The sequence below is a fragment of the Sander lucioperca genome, chromosome 2 (genome assembly GCF_008315115.2).
Source record: "Sander lucioperca isolate FBNREF2018 chromosome 2, SLUC_FBN_1.2, whole genome shotgun sequence".
Lineage (NCBI taxonomy): Eukaryota > Metazoa > Chordata > Actinopteri > Perciformes > Percidae > Sander > Sander lucioperca.
Genome location: NC_050174.1, coordinates 77,577 through 96,451, shown reverse-complemented (window position 1 = coordinate 96,451; position 18,875 = coordinate 77,577). Strand labels below are relative to the sequence as shown.

At 41.0% G+C, this 18,875-nt stretch overlaps 1 protein-coding gene across 1 annotated transcript in view; it reads left to right on the top strand.

Moving 5' to 3' along the window:
* The first annotated feature begins 218 nt into the window (after positions 1-218).
* LOC116053883 (anthrax toxin receptor 1) overlaps positions 219-18,875 on the top strand; it is a 42,674-nt gene continuing 24,017 nt past the window's right edge. Inside the window, exons 1-10 of the mRNA XM_031305096.2 lie at positions 219-969; positions 7,279-7,350; positions 7,447-7,518; positions 8,083-8,164; positions 8,343-8,376; positions 10,069-10,148; positions 12,415-12,483; positions 13,003-13,083; positions 17,615-17,675; positions 18,288-18,386. Of these exons, the coding sequence (XP_031160956.1) occupies positions 788-969; positions 7,279-7,350; positions 7,447-7,518; positions 8,083-8,164; positions 8,343-8,376; positions 10,069-10,148; positions 12,415-12,483; positions 13,003-13,083; positions 17,615-17,675; positions 18,288-18,386 (832 nt within the window). The 5' untranslated portion in view covers positions 219-787. The remainder of the gene's footprint in view (positions 970-7,278; positions 7,351-7,446; positions 7,519-8,082; positions 8,165-8,342; positions 8,377-10,068; positions 10,149-12,414; positions 12,484-13,002; positions 13,084-17,614; positions 17,676-18,287; positions 18,387-18,875) is intronic.

Genomic DNA, 18,875 nt, shown 5'->3' with positions numbered 1-18,875 from the left:
ATTTCTCACATGTGGCTCTATCCTCTTCCGTAAGTTTTTTATACACTTCATAGTCTTTTCTTTTTGATAAACCTGATGCTTTTATGACTGGCCTGTTATATTTTGCTGTTTTGTGAAGCACTTTGTAACATGCTTTACAAATAAAGATTGTTATTATTATTATTATTATTAATATAAAATCAGACTTTTTTGACACAGTTTCTTCAAAACAAATATGGTCTTCTCAAAGGTTATTGCCGTTACAGAGTATTCGGGTTCGCTGAGTTTATATTTATAATGATCATGTGGTTTAAAAGCAGCCACCAGCCACTTACAGTATCACCACCAGGCGGCAGGACAAGCCAGCACATTCTGTTTCATTCCTCTCTTCCTCTGCAGAGAGAGAGAGAGAGAGAGAGAGAGAGAGAGAGAGAGAGAGAGAGAGAGAGAGAGAGAGACTTGAAAACACAAAGAGAGTTTTGCAAACACTTCCAGGGTCTGAGGATCTCTCTGTTGCATGGTATTGTCATTAACAAAAAGCAGCAGCAGTGGGAGGTTGTGGAGCTCTTCTTGTCTTTGTGCATGCAGTGATGAGAAGGGTCCCAACCACAGTGAGAGACCCACAACACTCACTCATGCTTTCTCTCTTCTCTCCCCTCCACTTCAACCTCTGAGTTACACTCACTGCTTTCCTTTGGATTATTTCTTCTTCGTTTTTTATGCTGAAGACACTTGTGGAGGATTGAAAAAAAGACCCTGCAAGGAGGATTAACTTTGCAACTTTTTTTCCTTTATTGAAATTGGTTTTATGAGATTTTCTTCAGGTGGAATAATGCCTTTGTGTTGGAGTAGAAGCTCCTGGTTTGCAGTTGTGTTTGGTGCTGCGCTGGTTGTTCTTACTGCGGGTAATGCTGGACCGAACCAGGACAAGAAGCAGCCAAGGTCGTCCTCATGCTTTGGAGGCTTCGATCTCTACTTTGTTTTGGACAAGTGAGTTACCTGACACACATGATGACTCAGCATGATCTCTGTTGACAAGTGAAAGCTATTCATGTTGAATTCCAATACAAACATTTGCTATATGATAAGATATGTGATATATTTTATTTACGTGTCATGCCACTAAATGACCCATCCCACATGGAATTGCATGACACCAATACAAAAAACATTTTATCCATAGCTTCAGGTCCAATGTCCACACACAACATACTCTACTTTGCACAAAATCAAGAATAAAGAAAACATATTACAGCAGCCACAACACAATAGTGTAACCCATAAATTCAACTTGAACTAACCATTTCATAAATAAAACAAAAAACTACACATACACACACACACAAAAACAAAATAAATAACAGGGAATTTTACTTCCAGACAAAATCATCTATGCTGTCTTCCTTTGTAGCCCATGCTTGTTCTAAAAAGTCTGCAAATGAAAATGTTTTATGTTCAAAACAACCAAACCAAACAGATCTATATCCTGCCTCATCTCTTACTTCAACTTTGTTAAATAACATCCAGTTGAATAAGAGAAATATATTCTTTTTGTGATATCCTGCATTGTATGTATCTTATTGGCTGAGAATATTCCACTCACCTGTCTCTGCTTATGGCCTTAAAAAAAAAAGACTTCATGCATGAAGTACATTTGCAATATGTTCTGTTGTTCCTGTGCTTCTCCCATCATGGTCTGCCGAAATGTTTTCATGACGTCATAACCCTTTCTGTTATCATTACGCCCCCTGGTGTCTTGTCGTGCAGAAAGAAGGACGGATGGGCCGATGATGCATTGCTCTAAAAGGCCTCGATCTTTACATTTCAGCTTTGCATGTGTCTACAGATGGTAATGATTAGTGGTGTGTTAAATGTTTCCCCCATTCATCAGTCAGCTGTGGGATGCACAGACTGGTGTTCATCCTCATTAACATAACATATACCACGTGGGCAGTTGTTTTTTGTTTTTTTTTGCAGAATTGTGTGTACCGAAAAAGAGCATCGTTACATCTCTTCATCTTCTTGGAGTTCTAACAAAGTCTGTGATTCTTACATAGGACACAGGATGTTTGGCCTCTCTGCAAAGTTGGATACATTAGTCTTGATTTAGAAACACTTTCCATGTCTTTTCTGACCTGTGCTTTCTTTCAGCCATGCATCATGGGCACCTGATCAGAACTACCACATTGAACATTGACTTAACATTGACTTGTTAACATTTTTGATGAGGTGTGATATGCTTCTTAGCGTTTTTTGCAGTTGTCTGCGGGAAGTACATGATGTATTTGTAAGTGAAAACTCATATTTCCATGCTCTACTGATTTAGCTAAACAGGAATTGAGCAATCTCATCAACAAAGTGAGTCAAGTGGAAACTATTTAAGGTTCTCAAAAGGGGTCAATGTCGTACACGAGCAGTGTTTACCTGAGTTTTCCGGACTAGGAGTCAAATAGAATGCACTTTATGCTGTAGATAAACAGGCACACAGCTCCTCTGGCACTTAATGTAGCCAGGCTGTAACAGAGTGCTCACCTTTTGACATCTGTGTTTTGCAAATGTGGCTTAAAGTGCCCATATTATGAAAGAAATCACTTTTTTTCTGGGATTTGGGGTGTTATTTTGTGTCTCTGGTGCTTCCACACGCATACAAACTTGGAAAAAACTTGGTTTCTGAATGTGGCCTTCCTTCAGTCTCCGGGTGAGCTGTTCAAAATCAGCAGGGCTTTTTACGTCACTAGCTGAAACGAGGTGACTAACTGTAGCATGCTAGCGCTAGCATGTTAGCTCGTTTTGAATAGCAAAACACTGCTACAACACACACTAGTTCACCATAATCTACAAAAGAACTACTTACATGTCCCTGTTCTGCAGGTATTCCACGCAAAATTGGAAGTGTGCCCTCGTTTAGAAGAAGTCTCCCAGCTAATCCTGCCTTGTACTACTGAAGTTGTAGAAACAAACAGCTAGCTAGCTCATGTAATCCTTACCTAGCTACTGCGCATGTGCGACTCCCAACAAAGATGTTACAGCAGTGAGAGGTCTCACTCTGTAGCTAAAACAGAGACCTGAACACAGGGTGAAAAGAGGAGCTGCAGCAATGTGCAGTACAACAAAAATATGGTGTTTTTTGTTAATTAAACCATGTAAACCTATTCTGGTACAACCTCTAAATACAATTATGAACCTGAAAATGAGCATAATATGAGCACTTTAAAACTACTTGTTTATATTTCATTTTATTTTTACCACAAGCCAACATGTTTGCCAACTAGCCTTGGTCAACAACAAATGTTGTCTTATGTGGACGTTAGGACTGCAGTCGTCCATCTCCCTCTCTCATAGCTCTCCCTGCAGAGTAGTGGTCGACCGACATGTTTTTTATCATATTGCGATGCCAATATTTAACCCTCTGGGTTCTAAGGGTATTTTCACATATCTTCTTAACCCTTGTGTTGTCTTCCCATAGACCGTAAACTTGTTGTCCTTCCGGGTCAAAATTGCAAATGAACTTTTTCCAAAGTTTTTTGACGCTTTTTGAAACGTTTTTTTGTCACTTTTTTCAACGCTTTTTTAAATACATAGTCAATAAACATTTAAATGACACAATACAGATTTATTTTGTTTAAAAAAACAGAAATTGTGGATTATTTTGACTGATAGTTAAGATCAGAGGATGTTGAGTGGATCACAGTATATTTCAAATGCTATAAAATTGAAAAAAAACAAACACCCACAATTCAATGAAAGTAATCATTAATTTTACCTGCCAAGAATGTTACATGGGTTCCATACAACATACATCCACGCATTCATGTTATTTTGAGGCAATTTGGTTCAAAGAAACCCATAATTCTGATATAAAAATGGGTCAAATTTGACCCGAGGACAACACAAGGGTTAAATGTACCTTTTTAGGGTATTTGCATAAAACTGATCCCCAGGTGTTCCATTTCAAAATGTTCAGAACAAACTATAAAACACAGTTTAAATAAAAGGCATTTTGATAAGCATAAACACTGATACAAGCAAGCTCACAAACTGCCTCACCCTTTTGTAACCAGATACAACTGTATTGTATCTATATTGATATCTTCGGATAATTAGATAATCCATACTGAGAAGCTTCTCTCCTCCTAAACCTTTTATCCCTTTATCTTTCTTTCCTAACAACAACAGAGCAGGATATAGAGGACTTTGTGTCCCTTGCTACAATCCAATCAGTGGTTGAATGTAACTAAGTACATTTACTCAAGTACTGTACCTCAGTACAAATGTTGAGGTACTTGTACTTTACTTTTCATGCCACTTACTACTTTTAATACTTTAAGTAAATTTTGAATGCCGGACTTTTACTTGTAATAGAGTCTTTTTACAGTCTGGTTTTAGTAACTTTACTTAAGTAAAGAAGTAGTAAAGAATACTTTTTTCACCACTGTTTAAGACAAGGTTGTGGTGTGGTTTGGTGCTCAGGATTGCAGTCTTTTGACGAATGTCCATTTTCATTTACTTCTTTCACCACTGAATCCACTAAAAGCAGAAATGTAAACAGCAGGTCCGTTTGGAGTTCATTAGCAAAGAGGGATCAGAGTTGTGATGACGGAGCTGGATGCATGAAGGCGTAATGAGGGTACAATAACACTGGTATAATTGCAGGTGCATTTATAGAGATGTTAACAGTAATCTGAGGAGCACGACAGCAGCACCAGCCGTGCTGCCCAAAGCATTTACTCATGCAGGACTGTTCCGCAGGCTCTTTCTAGGCTCCTTTTCACTTTCAAAGTCTAAACCATTGACAAATTACTGACCGGCACGGTCCAAAATTTACTTTTTTTTGGCTGGTGAGTGAAGCATATCTACCAGCTCCTTGCTGATTTTTAACCAGCATTTGGCTGGTGGATGGTGCTAATTTTGGATCCTGCCTACTGGGCACAGGCCCAGGGGTCAGGGGGCGATGACTTCAAAGAAATGCAAAATGACTTCTTCAAACATAAAACCACTACAAAGACACGCTAAACAACTACAAATAGACATAAAAGAACTACCATGAGATGCAAAAGGCTTACAAAGAGATGCAAAAGGCTTACAAAAAGATGCAAAAGGCTTACAAAGAGATGCAAAAGGCTTACAAAAAGATGCAAAGGCTTACAAAAAGATGCAAAAGGCTTACAAAGAGATGCAAAACTACAAAGAGATGCAAAACAGGGAGGGAGTTTTTCCTCGCCACTGTCGCACTAAATGCTTGCTCTTGGGGGAATTACTGGAATTGTTCAGCCCAGTCTCATGGCAGTTCGTGAAATGGTTACGTTATTGAATCTATTGATTCGTGAACAGAACACAATTATGTCGTTTTTTTACGTGTGGTGATTACGAATTTTAATTTAATGTATTTAAATGGGAAGCATATTTCGTGATCACAGCACGACAACGGTAGGGAGTAGTATGAAAAGCAGAAAATCCGGAGACCGGAAATCACATCCGGCGTGTTGCAGTTCCTTTCTGCGTTATTCTCTTCCAAACCACAACCGTCCCGTTGTTTTCGGCGTGTCCTGCGTGTGACGGTTCCTTTCCCAGTATCTTCTTTTCCTAACCTCAACCGTACCGTTGTTGTGGTGTTTCATGTCCTCGTTGTTGCGTGCCACAGAGACCGCGGATCGTGTCCCTGCGCCCGGGGATCGCGTCCCCGTGTGGCAGTCCATCCCGTTGTTGTCGGCGACATGTGCCGTTGAATTTCCCCGTTGTGGCCGCGTGTGGCGGTCCATCCTGTTGTTGTCGCCGGCGTGTGGCGTTTATTTTCCCCGTTGTGGTGTTTAATTTCCCCGTTGTTGCATCCCCCAGAGCAGCCCAGTGTCATGGCAGTTCGTGAAATGGTAACGTTCGAAAATCGTGACCTGTACACGAAATAAACGAGAAAATCGTGACCTGTACACGAAATAAACGAGAAAATCGTGACCTGTACACGAATCAATAAATCAAAATAACGTGACTATTTCACGAACTGGCGTGAGACCGGGTTGGTCTAGACCACACTCTATAATTTACAAAGACCCAACAAGTCAACCCGGTCTCACTCTATCTGTAAAGTGACAAGATAACTCTTATGATTTGATACTATAAATAAAATTGAATTGAAAACAACTACAAAGAGACACAAATAGACCACAGAGGGAAAAAAAACTACTACAAGGGGACATACAATTACTATTAGGAGACACTAAATGTCTACAAAGAGACAAAGCAACTGCATAGACACAAAAGAACCACTTAAGAGACAAAAAAAGGAGACACAAAACCACTACAGAGAGACTCAAAACTACTACAAGGGGACATAACATGACTATGAGGAGACACAAAACGACTACAGAGTCACAAAACGACTACATAGAGACACAAAAAGGACCACAAAATTATGCAAAATAACAACAAAGAGACGCAAAACGACCACTAAGAGATCTAAAACTACAATTGGACATAAAATGATTACAAGAAACCACAAAACAGACACAAACCGTCGACAAAGAGACATAAAACAAGTATTAAAGGACAAATCCAGTGCAAAATGAACCTAGGGGATTAATAACACATGTGTACCGAGTCGACCGTTCTCTGGGATTTGTTTTCATGCTAATCGAATGTGACCAGTTTTAGCGCAAACCGCTAATTAGCTTATAATGCTAGTCGTCGGGGCACGGGTAAAGTAAAAAGAAATCGCTATTTGTATACCACTGACAAGGCTCAAAATAGCACCACGACGAACGCCGTGCTTGAGCTATGTTACTGGTTACTGGTTACACGGCGTTCGTCGTTCGACTGGCACAGTCTTTATAAACTCTTTTTAATAAACTGTCTGTACACTTACAAAGTTCTCAATGCTTCGGTTTACATGTAGGGACCCTCATTATGCTATTTTGAGCCTTGTTAGTGGTATAGAAATAGCGATTTCTTTTTACTTTACCCGTGCCCCGACGACTAGCGTTATAAGCTAACTAGCAGTTTGTGCTAAAACTGGTCACATTCGATTAGCATAAAAACAAATCCCAGAGGACGGTCAACTCGGTACACATGAGTTATTAACCCCTAGGTTCATTTTGTGCTGGATTTGTCCTTTAAGAGACACAAAACGTGTACAGTAGTCATTCTGTGTCTTGTGTAGTGTGGAGGTGGTGCAAGGCTTTTTAAAAGTCTGCGCCCAGGGGCCCAATGTCTCATAATCTGGCCATGGTCATGCATTTTAGATCTACAGCAGTGGTGAAAATTACATTACAAATTACAATTACATTCATTTGGCTTTTCCTTTCTCAGATCTGGGAGTGTGCAGCATCACTGGACAGAAATCTACAACTTTGTTGAACATCTAGCTCATAAATTCATAAGGTAAAATAAATCCTAATTGTGTCATCCAGTGTCTGTGGGAAAACATACATGAATGATCACTGACCTCAGTGTATCTTACTGTTCTCCTTGCCCCAGTCCACAGTTGCGGATGTCCTTCATTGTGTTCTCCACTGAGGGAAGCATCTTAATGAGCCTGACAGAAGACAGGTGGGTGCAGATCCCTTCAAAACCGCTTTTAATCCTTTGCTTTTTTCTATCATGCAGCTGAGAGGAATGAGTGTTATTGCAGACCATGCAGTTATGATCCCTCTGGATTTTTATAACCAAGAAGATTCCAGACAGATACTTTCCCTCGAGTTATCTGTCTACAATGTCGTCGGTCTGCACAACTACTTCATCATGTGGTTTTTTGACACACTGTGGGCACTTTACGTGTCTAATCTTTCTTCAGCAGTGTCACAAAATATTTTCACTTTCACTGCTTCCCTCATATCTTATTCGACAAAGGGCCCATTTCCTGTCAATCTGCGTGATTCTTTCTCGAGCCAATACAAACCAAGACTGTTTCAATCCATCATGTGTTATACATTGCTGTTTTTTTTCTGCAAATGCTGCCCTGATGGAAACTATGACTCCGTCACCACCATGCCTCACAGTGTCTGTTTGTAGTCCAAAGTATGTTCACAAATGAATCTGACAAAGGAAATATTTTTCAATTAGATTAGATTAATCAACAATGTGGGTTACGTCGTCTTCTGTATGTCTGCTCAGGGAACGCATTCGTAAAGGTCTGGAGGAGCTCCACAGGGTTCTACCAGGGGGAGACACCTTCATGCATGAGGGCATCCTGAGGGTGAGCCACCTCTGCATGTCCAACAACAAGTTGTTTTATCTCCAAACTGGCTCCAGAACAAACTGAACACAGTGTCCAGAGAGCTAAAGGGCTGTTTTGTTAGAGCAGTTCCTTTATGTACTGCATGCTACCAGATAGATATTCTACTGTTTCAAACCAGCTTTTCTTTTTTTCACAGGCCAGTGAGCAGATATACTATGGAAACACCGAAGGTGTGTTTTACTTTTCTTTACTTAGATGGGCAAACAGTAAATTGTTTCAAATAACTAAAGATAAATTAGAACATTTTTTAATGTATGACCAATTTTGTCTATTCAGTGGTTCCCAGCTATGGGGTTTAAAAGGAGGTCACAAGATACATCTGAGGGGTTGTGAGATGTTTAAAAAGTTAGGGTAAAATAAAAAAAGTCTGCTGCATGATATTGCAGCAGGAAAATCCTGACATTTTGATTCTGTTTTTTTAAAACTGAATGGAAAAACCGAAGGTGGGTATTACTTTTCTTTGCTTAGACAGGGCAAACGCAGTCAATTGTTTCGCGTAACTAAGGATAACCCAGAACTTTTTTAGAATGTATGCTCAATTCTTTTTCTAATTTCTATGGGTACTTGCATCAAGTCAGCAGCTCCCAGTTATGGGGGACGCCTACGGGGGTCACAAGATACATCTGAGGGGTTGTGAGATGATGAAAAGTTAGGGCAAAAGAACTTGACTGTTGTTTTTTTAACTGAATGGCTTCAGGCCTACAAATTATTCAAATTAAATAACCTGCTCACAGCTCAATGTTACATATTAACAAAGAATGAAGGGCTTTGAGTTGACTTTATATACTTTCAAAGCAATGACGTCTCTGGCATTGATGGTGGGGCACAATAAACTCTGTACTGTATGGGCAGCCTCCAACTCATCAATAAAACTACACACAAACCTACTTGCTCAATGAATCCAAACACAAAAGCACCTTGTACATGAAATCACAACTGTACATATTAACATAACGCGGAGCAGGAGTAACGGATTCCGGTTTTTGTCCTTTCCAGACTGAATGATATTGAAATCTTCTGGTTGGTGTGGTCCCAAAACGTGTAATTTCTAATTTCTGTTCTATTGGCAATGTACTAAATGTAACTTTTAATAAATTGTCAACTTGATTCATATTGCTTCGCTGTATTTGGCTCGCTATTAGTAGTAGCTAACAAACATAACTGACAGTTGTGCTAGCTAGTAGCTGGCTAGCAATGCCCATAACACATCAATTATGTTTCAAAAAAAGTCTTTGACGTAGGTCGTTCTATTATGTTTTATTGGCTATGGGGTCAACATGTTCGTGCCCTACAGCTTATTATTGAAAGCGCGCCGAACATGTGCATAATGTTTTCATCTGCTCACTTGATTAATGAATGCTAAAAAGCTAAAGTAGCAGACTACTGACCTTAGGTAGATGGCCCATAGGAAGATATTTGGAATATATTGGACAACGCTACCTTTGTAATATGTAATAAAACTAGCAAGAATGTTAGTTACAAAGAATATGCATATACATTATATATTATTAGTTACATTGAATTATTGATCATGTCGTTCACTGCTCCACAGCGCCATCTGGTGGAGCCCCCTAATGTAAAGACGTCACTGTTTTAAAGTGTCCCAAGCCAAAACAGGTGGGATCCACTGAGTTTAAGTGACAGTGTGGATTAGCTCCTTGACTTGGAATTTACTTTGTGAATGAGTTAATTGTGTTCACACCTTCAGGGATGTAACTCATAATTGTACGATTTAAATGCTATTGGAAAAGCTACAAAATGGCAGTTATCTCAACATTGCTGCATGGTTATTTGCCATGGAGGATAAGATAAGAGTGTATAATTGCAAGCAGGAGGGGTGACTGAATTCTTTCTGCCTGCAGGTTATCGCACCGCCAGTGTTATCATCGCTCTGACAGACGGAGAGCTGCACGAGGATCTTTTCTACTACGCTGAGCGGGAGGTGAGAGATAAAATGGGTCACACAAATCATAACCAGGTGAAACATGTCACTGAGTGTGTGGAGGGCCAGATCAAACACGGACACCCTATACATCACCCTTTTGATCCTCTTACTTTAGTCTGGAAAAAATGGGGTCAGCACATCTGGCAGATTTACACATCCGAGTACAGTCGTTCTCCTCACATCTGCACTGGGATCTAATGATTTATTTGTTCTTCAGACCATTTGGGTAGAAGGTGTGTGTGAAAGCTTGAGGCGTTAATCAGCTTTGAGTGCCCTCTGACACGTTGACGGCAGGGACAAAGTGGGGCTGACATTTCCAGTAGCCAGGGGCAGAGCGAGACGGGGGGGGCTCCAGCCCCGAATGTTTTTTCAAAATCCTTGAATCTTTTAGGTTTTTAAAATATCTTCAACTCTGTGTCATTTCCCCTCAGTCTCTCTGACTGGACCAGCAAATCAAGATTCCTACCCTACCTACATTATGTAACTTAAAAATAGAAACATCAGACAATTTTTTGTTTTCAAATTTTCTTTTCAGGTGGCAGGAGTTAAAATTAGTCACACTCAACATTTGTCGTGATCTGGTTTCAGAATGATGAAGAGAGTTGGAGAACAGTAAAGCCCAGTTCAGACCAAAGATTCGCCGTCTCAGCTCGACTCAAACCAGCTGATGGTTTCGCTGCGACTCAACTGTTCAAGTTGCAGAGGCTGGTTTTAGAACGTAAGAGACGTCACCTGTTTCAACAGCCAATAGAGAAGTCAGCTGGTAAAGTCAGCTATAAACTATAGAAATAAAATGAGCTATGATCCATTTTATTTATTTTATGTTACAAACAGCTGGTTGATATGGCAGAGTTTTAGACGGAGCCTCAACGACCGCCCGATAACGCGGTAACGTTATATGGTGGAGCGAGACATAGAGTGACTGAAGAGAGGGAGCGCCCAGCGGCGTTAGAACAAAGCCGTGAATCAGAGAAATAAAACGTGTTTTCGCCGATTCATCACTAGCAATGCAACTGTAGCAAGCATCTCACTATCACTAACGTCATCCATGTTCACATTTACAGAAAACAAATGATGTATCCAGCTACAAAAAAGCCTAAAAGTCGGAAGTTGAAAAGAGTGTTTGCTATGGAGATGATACACCGTCTCGTCTCACTGGTGTGAACTGGCAGGTTTCAGAACGCTGCAGACCGACGCGTTGCAAGAAGTTGCAAGTTTCAACTCGTCTCGTGGTGAATCTTTGGTCTGCACTGGGCTTTACATACGAAACAGGATGTCGGCTCTACAGGATGATGCTTTTCCCTCGGCAACTATCATGTTTTAACCAAACGATGTCCAGATTTGTAGGCATTCTATTAAAAAACAGTGCACAAAGCTGCCGTAAATGGAGCACGCTCCTGGATCCCGCCTAGGTTTGGGCTGGTCTCCATGCTGCAGTCTGTGCTCTCTTCTCACACTTTTAACATTCTGACAGCCAGATACAAAACATGATTACACGTTATCCTCAAGGCAGGAAATCAAATTGTGTGAGGAATCGGATCTCTACTGAAAAATTAGGTTTCAAGATGCAAGATTAGTAACGCTGTTTCACGCCAAATTCTTACCCTACCTAGGATAGGTAACTTCAAAAATAGAAACATCAGACAGTTTTGAAAATGAGTCATCCTCAACATTTGTTGTGTTCTGGTTTCCGAACGATGAAGACAGTTGGATACAAAACAAACATCTCTTCGTTGCAGAGGAAACGATTGTTTCTGCAACTTTCAGGTTTTTCCCAAATGATGTACAGATTTTCATTCTATTATCAAATGGCTTGAAAAATAGTTTGTATAGCTGCTGTAAATAGAGCATGCCCCCGGACCCCCCCCCCCAGGTTTGGGCTGTGCCCTGAATGTTTACAACATCTGGCTCTGCCCCTGTCAGTATAGCTGGAAATGTTCCACTTGATGACAGTAGGAGGTCTTAGGTTGCCATTCAGTGTCAGCCCTAAAAGCCACATGCATCACTACTTGTACACTAGAATTTATAACTTGTAACTAAAGTATGTGGCTTGTGTAATCTGTTTTGCATTCAGGCATCTGTGTGACATTTCTATCATCATGAAGTCTGACTAATATTATTCACCAGGAACACAGTGTTGCCCAACAACACTGAGTCCTTTTTTGACGATGTTTCGGATGGTGTTATGCAATGCAGAGGTGTAATTGATCCCAGGTGCTGAGCTTCTTCCCTTTTTTGCTGTAAATCTGTGTATATTTGACAGGCCAACCGTTCCCGAAGCCTGGGTGCCTCTGTTTACTGCGTGGGCGTGAAGGACTTCAATGAGACGCAGGTGTGTTTTTAGTCAGTGCCTTAATGTCTCATAATGTCTAAGCTTCACGGAGTCAAAGAGTGAATTTTGTTGCAAGCATTTGTTGCGATTGAAACCAGTGCTTTTGAGCAGTTATAAAAGGGCTTTCCGTAAAGGCACAGTTCGCCCCAATCTAAACTATTTATACAACCATCAAACACAGAACAAATGAGCCCTTGGCTCTTCCCAGTGACCTGAAGTAAATGTTTAAGAGATTAGGAGTTTAAACAATCACAGTGTACATCAAATGTCTCAAAACAATTTAAACAGCATTATCCACGTATTTGGCAGCCTAGTGATTACAGTGTGAGTAAAGGAGACTTTTTCTCTTCATTATGTAGCGTGAAAATAGTTTAGTTTGTCTCTAAAAACATGAAATTAGGTAATATTGTTGATTGTGTTCATATGAGTCACCGCTGTAATCAGTCATGCTGTCAGCTTAACTAATTCTGTGTCTCGGATTAATCAGTGTGCAGTTATAATAACGTGTTTCCTCTCCAGCTGGCGAAGATTGCTGATAGTAAGGACCATGTCTTCCCTGTGAATGATGGATTTGAGGCCTTGCAGGGAGTCATCGACTCGGTGAGCATTTCAAATCGGGCCACAAACATTTTCAAACAGCACTTGCGTTGAATATATTGCCAACAGTGTTGGGCAGTAACGCATTGCTTAGTAATTAGTCTTGCTTTGCCAGACCTTCCTCCACAGCGCTGCCAAGGAGGGTCTGGCTAGTTTACACAGCATTCCAGGATGGGAGAAAAATGTGCTCTGATTTATTGGCATTTCTTTAAACCAATCACAATCGTCTTTGGCGGTGCTAAGCGCCGGACCGACCCATGGTGCCGCTGCAAAATAGCCTCGGGAAGGAACCTGTTTTGGTGGAACATGTGTACGTTCAAAGATAGTTTTAGTCGTGCAACAGAAAACTCAGATTGGACAGATAGTCTAGCTAGCTGTCTGGATTTACCCTGCAGAGATCTGAGGAGCAGTTAACCATAGTCCTCAGAAATCCACCGGAGTTTAGAACGCCAAGGTAACGGACATCCGGCTGAAAAGAAGGACATCAGGTGGAATTTCTGGCGGCAACAGAGCAATCCCAGAAGTAGAGCTTAGATCTGGCCCAAAAAATCAAGCCCGACCCAACCCAAGCCTGTGAACGTTGTGTCCGAGACTGGCCCGGCCCGAACACATTAACTGGAATTATGAGCCCAAGCCCGATTTCAACCCGACACTTTCTTAATCCATGGGCCGTTATAACTGACGTTCTCAACTACAATTCAGAGTTGTTTGAACTCAATGCATTTCTCTGTGAGGGCTTGCTTTGCCCTCATGCTTGGAGAAGTAACAAAAGAGGACCTTGAAGGCTGACTATCATCTTTTGTGCCACGGCGAGCCTTCTTCATGTGTCTGTTCATCATCCAAGTCCCCGTTTTATTTGCTATCATAGGTGAGCAGCGTGCCGCACTTAGCCTAATGCACTCGACAAAGCCGACACATATGTTGTCACTGCCCACGACTTGTTTAAAATGGTTCCATACCTCCGACTTTCCTCCCAACTTGCTCAAAGGTAATTCTCCTGTTTTTCTTTTTTTCTTTACATCCTCAAGCTCCATGTTGCACTTAAGCTACACCATACAGCCCAGCAGCCCCGGTGTGATGTGTGCGAGAGGAGGAGACTCCACGAATGACACGTGTTGCATTTTGTAACTGTAGTCCAACTTGTGTAACTTTTTGGACACATTTGTTACTTTGGCCTAAATATAGCCTATATAGATAATATTTCTGATTATGGCATAGCTTTCTCCCCACCCAATTAGGCTAATAAAGTAATGATTAAAAAAAACACAAATGCTTGATCAAGGGCCCGGCCCGGCCCGAGGATAGTGGCGGAAAATAACAGCCCGAAAGTCGGGTCGGGCTCGGGCCTGGGCTCGGGCCTGGGCTCGGGCCTGGGCTCGGGCCTGGGCTCGGGCCGAGAATCTAAACTCTACCCAGAAGTGGAACATCTTGGATATAGACTACTTAGTTATTTATTACTGTAATATTATTACTTTCCACAGTAACGAGTAGTGTAAGGGATTACAATTTCCAAAACAGTAATCATAATACAGTTACTAATCGAAGTAACGCCACGTTATTGCGTTACCTGAATGTGATTTGTTTTTTTGTCAGAGGTAGGCTTTCTTATATGATGACTTAACATTTACGTTTGTCATAATTTAGCATGCGGCAGGTCAGGTCGGCTACTAGCAGGGGCGGGTCTAGAAGGGGTGCACGGGGTGGCACTGGACCCCCTTTAATATGATTGCCCCCCCCCACTGGTGCCCCCTCCAATCCACTGGGCTAGAGTGCTGTCAATCTGACAATTGTGATATCCTTTGGATCAGAGTTCTGTCACTTGGCCGACTGTTCTGCCAATTTTCCCAGCCCTTGTCACATGACCAATTAATGTTTCCATGACAACTATCCAAAATGTTGATACCATGGAACCAGCACTGGATTTGTTTTTTGTTTTTAAAGTGGCAGACTGAGCCTAAAGAAAATGTGTATTGTATTTGGATATACAATTAGTTTAAAATTAAAACAAGTGAAACTAATAATAAATGTGATGTTTTATTAAGCAGAAGTACATCGTGTTGTTCAATCCTATCCAATATCTTCTATATTTCTAAGCAGATTTTCAATGCTGCATTCTGATTAAATGCAGACTGTTTGCAGTTCTGCAGTTTGGCTGTGGTTGACTCCTCCTGTAAGGTTAATTATTGAAAGTAATATAGTAATATAATGAGTAACGTAACTAATTACTTTTGATACTAAGTAACACTTCCTGAGTAACTTGCCCAACACTGATCGCCAATAGTACCATTGAGGATGTAGGCAGTTAAAAAGTAATGTTAAGTGTATGTAAAGTCTTCGAGCTCCACAGAAAATCTTCTTGCTTTAATGTACTGCATCTAATCTCTGCCATCACTTTAGTTTTAATCCGTCAACATGCTGCTCAAATAGCAAACAGGAAACAAGATATAACAAGTTTAAAGCACGATAAGTTATTCCATCCATGAAGCCCGGCCAGGGACAGACTTCCAGGAAAAACCTGCTGTGACTTTCCTGCTTTTGATCATCACAGCTGATGCCTGGCCAAACACGATCAAAGCGTGTGCTGTATCTCTTAAGACCCACCTCAGTGGTGTTGAATTCTTTTGTATTTGCTAGCTGGAGAAACGAGAACCAGTTTGCCGTGGGCTGTTGTCACTGGGATACGAGGTTTGTTAAAAGGTCAGTCATCTGGAGCAGATTAACATAAAACTGAAAGCTGTTGCTTCTCATTCACGTGAGCGGGGTAGTGGGTCACGAATCAGTGGGTCACGAATCAGTCTTCTTCGTCTTCAGGGTTACAGTTGGTATGTCCTGGAGAGCAGAAAGTTCACAAACATCTGCACAACACAAATGAGAATAGATGGAAACTTCCAGTCCAGAGGCCCTGGTGGCAAAAGGTTAATTAATAGGCAAATAAAAGTCATTCAGTTAACGTAGAAGAGTAGAAGAGTATGGTAAAGAAGCAGTAAGCTTTAAGTCTCCTTGTTCAGGCTGGTTTTCATGAATCGTTCGTACATACAGCCAGTGTTGGGAAGGATACTTTCAAAACGTATTCCGTTACAGAATACAGAATACATGCCCACAAATGTAATTTGTAACGTATTCTGTTACGTTAGCCAATCTGAGTAACGTATTCTGAATACTTGGATTACTTCCACATTGAATTGCATTTTATAAGTGTAGGAATGCGGCCATCACATACAGCTTACTAAACAAGCCTATTCTGGTATGTTCTTCTGTTCCAACTGGCTGAATGTGTACCTGAACAAGTAGATAGATTGTTGTATTTGTAGTCCCGAACTGCATACTACAAAAATTTAACCACAATCTAAGCTACCACGAGCTAATTTTAGCTAACGTTAGCTAACATGTCAAACGGGGCTAGTCAGTCTTTCAACGGCTCTGGAGCTAGTAAATCAGCACGTAGTAGAATGTAAAGTCGCACGTCAACTATAAAATAGCAAGGTGACCAGTAAAACTACAGCAGACGACTAACCCTGGCTAATTAAAAAACTATTGCCGTCCCTTTAGCGCTATAAGTAAACGTACTTGGTCGGGACTATTGCCGTCCCTTTTGATGCAGTTATGTTAAGGAAAAGGTCGTGGGTGGGCGTACGGTTCCGTGACACGTGGGCAGAACGGGATGGTTATGTTTAGGAAAGGGTCGTGGGTGGTCGTACGGTTCTGTGACACACGGGAGGAACGCTGACAGCCACTGTCCAAACGTCCTTATTTTACGAGTTCGGAATGGAATGGAACGGGTTGACACTGCATACAGCTACAAAAAGTAATGCATTGTAATTCCTAAAAATGTATTCCACGTTTTTGTTACTGTCAGTATAGTCTATATCCTCGACGTTCCACTCCCAGGATTGCTCTGTTGCCGATGGAAATTCCGCCGGATTTCACTCATTTAGGCCGGAAATCTGTTGCCTTGGTCTTCCTTTGTGTTGGCACTTTAAACTCCAGTGGATTTATGAGGACTATGGTTAACCTTTTCTCAGATCTGTGCAAGGTAAATCCAGACAGCATCTGTCCAATCTGAGTTTTCTGTTGGACGACTAAAAATACTTTTGAACGTATACATGTTCCACCAAAACAAGTTCCTTTCCGAGGCTATTTTGCAGAGGCGCCGTTGCTCTGTATGGTGCTAAGCACCGCCCATGACGATTGTGATTGGTTTAAAGAAATGTCAATAAACCAGAGCACGTTCTTCTCCCATCCTGGAATGCTGTGTGGACTACCCAGACCAGAAGTTGAATCAGTACTTCTACTTTTACCAGAGTATTTTTTTTTTTGCCATCTCTGCTGTAAAGACCGCACAACTTAACTGTCATGTGGCTGGCAGTCGCCGTTAATTCATACGATATCAAATAAATCGTTGTGCATACATTTTCGTATGATATCATACAAACCCATTATGAGAATGCATTGTTTTGTTGGTGCGTTTAGGAACTCTCCACCATCTGAGATTTGCTGGCTGGCTGCTAAAAAGTGTTTCCTGTTATCTCCTCAGATCCTGAAGAAGTCCTGTATCGAGATCCTGGCAGCAGAGCCTTCTAGTATCTGTGCAGGAGGTAAGACAAAGAAGATTTCTGTAAGCTCCTGTTCATCCACACTAGGCCACTGAATGCATGAAATATGACAGTAGCACACCTTAGTCGGCCCGACATGATTTAACCCTGGTTTAAACTTCCATTCCTTCCAAAGCTTCCCATTGTATGTGTAAAACTAATAATTGCAAAATCAACTTTTTTTCCTCTAAATATTTTCTTTTTTTTCTGACTTTATTAAAACCCAATATGTAGAAAGGTATTGGCGTGTCAACTCTTCCGTTTACCACATATTGGGCTTGCATATTTGATGAAGGTAAAAAAAACAAACAGAAAAAACATTATTACACCAAATGAACAAATATTTCGTTTATATGTTACATAGGCTATAAATGAACAAATATTTCGTTTATATGTTACATAGGCTATAAATGAACAAATATTTACCTAAAAGTCATACAGACAAAGAAATGTTATCCTAAAAACAGTGGTGATGTTACCTATGTAAACCAAACTTCCTGTCGCATGTTTTATGAACAAAAGTCCAGTAACAGATATTGCGAAAGACACTTTTTCTAATAGCATTAGTGTTGCATTCTTCAGGTTGACGTTTGTGTTTCTCCTCACCTCGCTCAGAGTCCTTCCAAGTGGTGGTGAGAGGCAACGGATTTCTCCACGCCCGCAATGTCGAAAAGGTCCTGTGCAGCTTCCGCATCAACGACACCGTCACTAAGAGTGAGTGCAAAACCGCTGAACATCTCCCAAGTGTTGTAACAACTGTTTTAACTGAGTAGACACTGACTCAAGAGCCGATCACTCTTTTTCATTTACAGTAAAAACAGCTGGAATTTACACATGCACGCAGGCAGCTTGGTCTAAATTACAGCTAACTGAGCTTCCCAAAAGTCAAAACACAAAATCAGCCGCACAGCGGGAATCCTCTGTGATCAAACAAACAGCCACGCTGGTGTAACGGACTCATGCCCTCATTGTTTGTTTTAAACAACACATTGTGTAATTTTACAGGCTGGAAAGGAGCCAGAAACAAGAGATAAAGGGAGAATGAGTACCACACACTAGGCAGAAAGAGAAAAAAAAGGCCTTTAGGATACAACCAGTCACCCACCCCCCGTCTTTTACTGGTGGCTTACTGTAATAGTAAACAGTCCAATAAAACATCATGACATGGATGTTTGCCAGCATTTCATCCTCAAGGGATTTAAA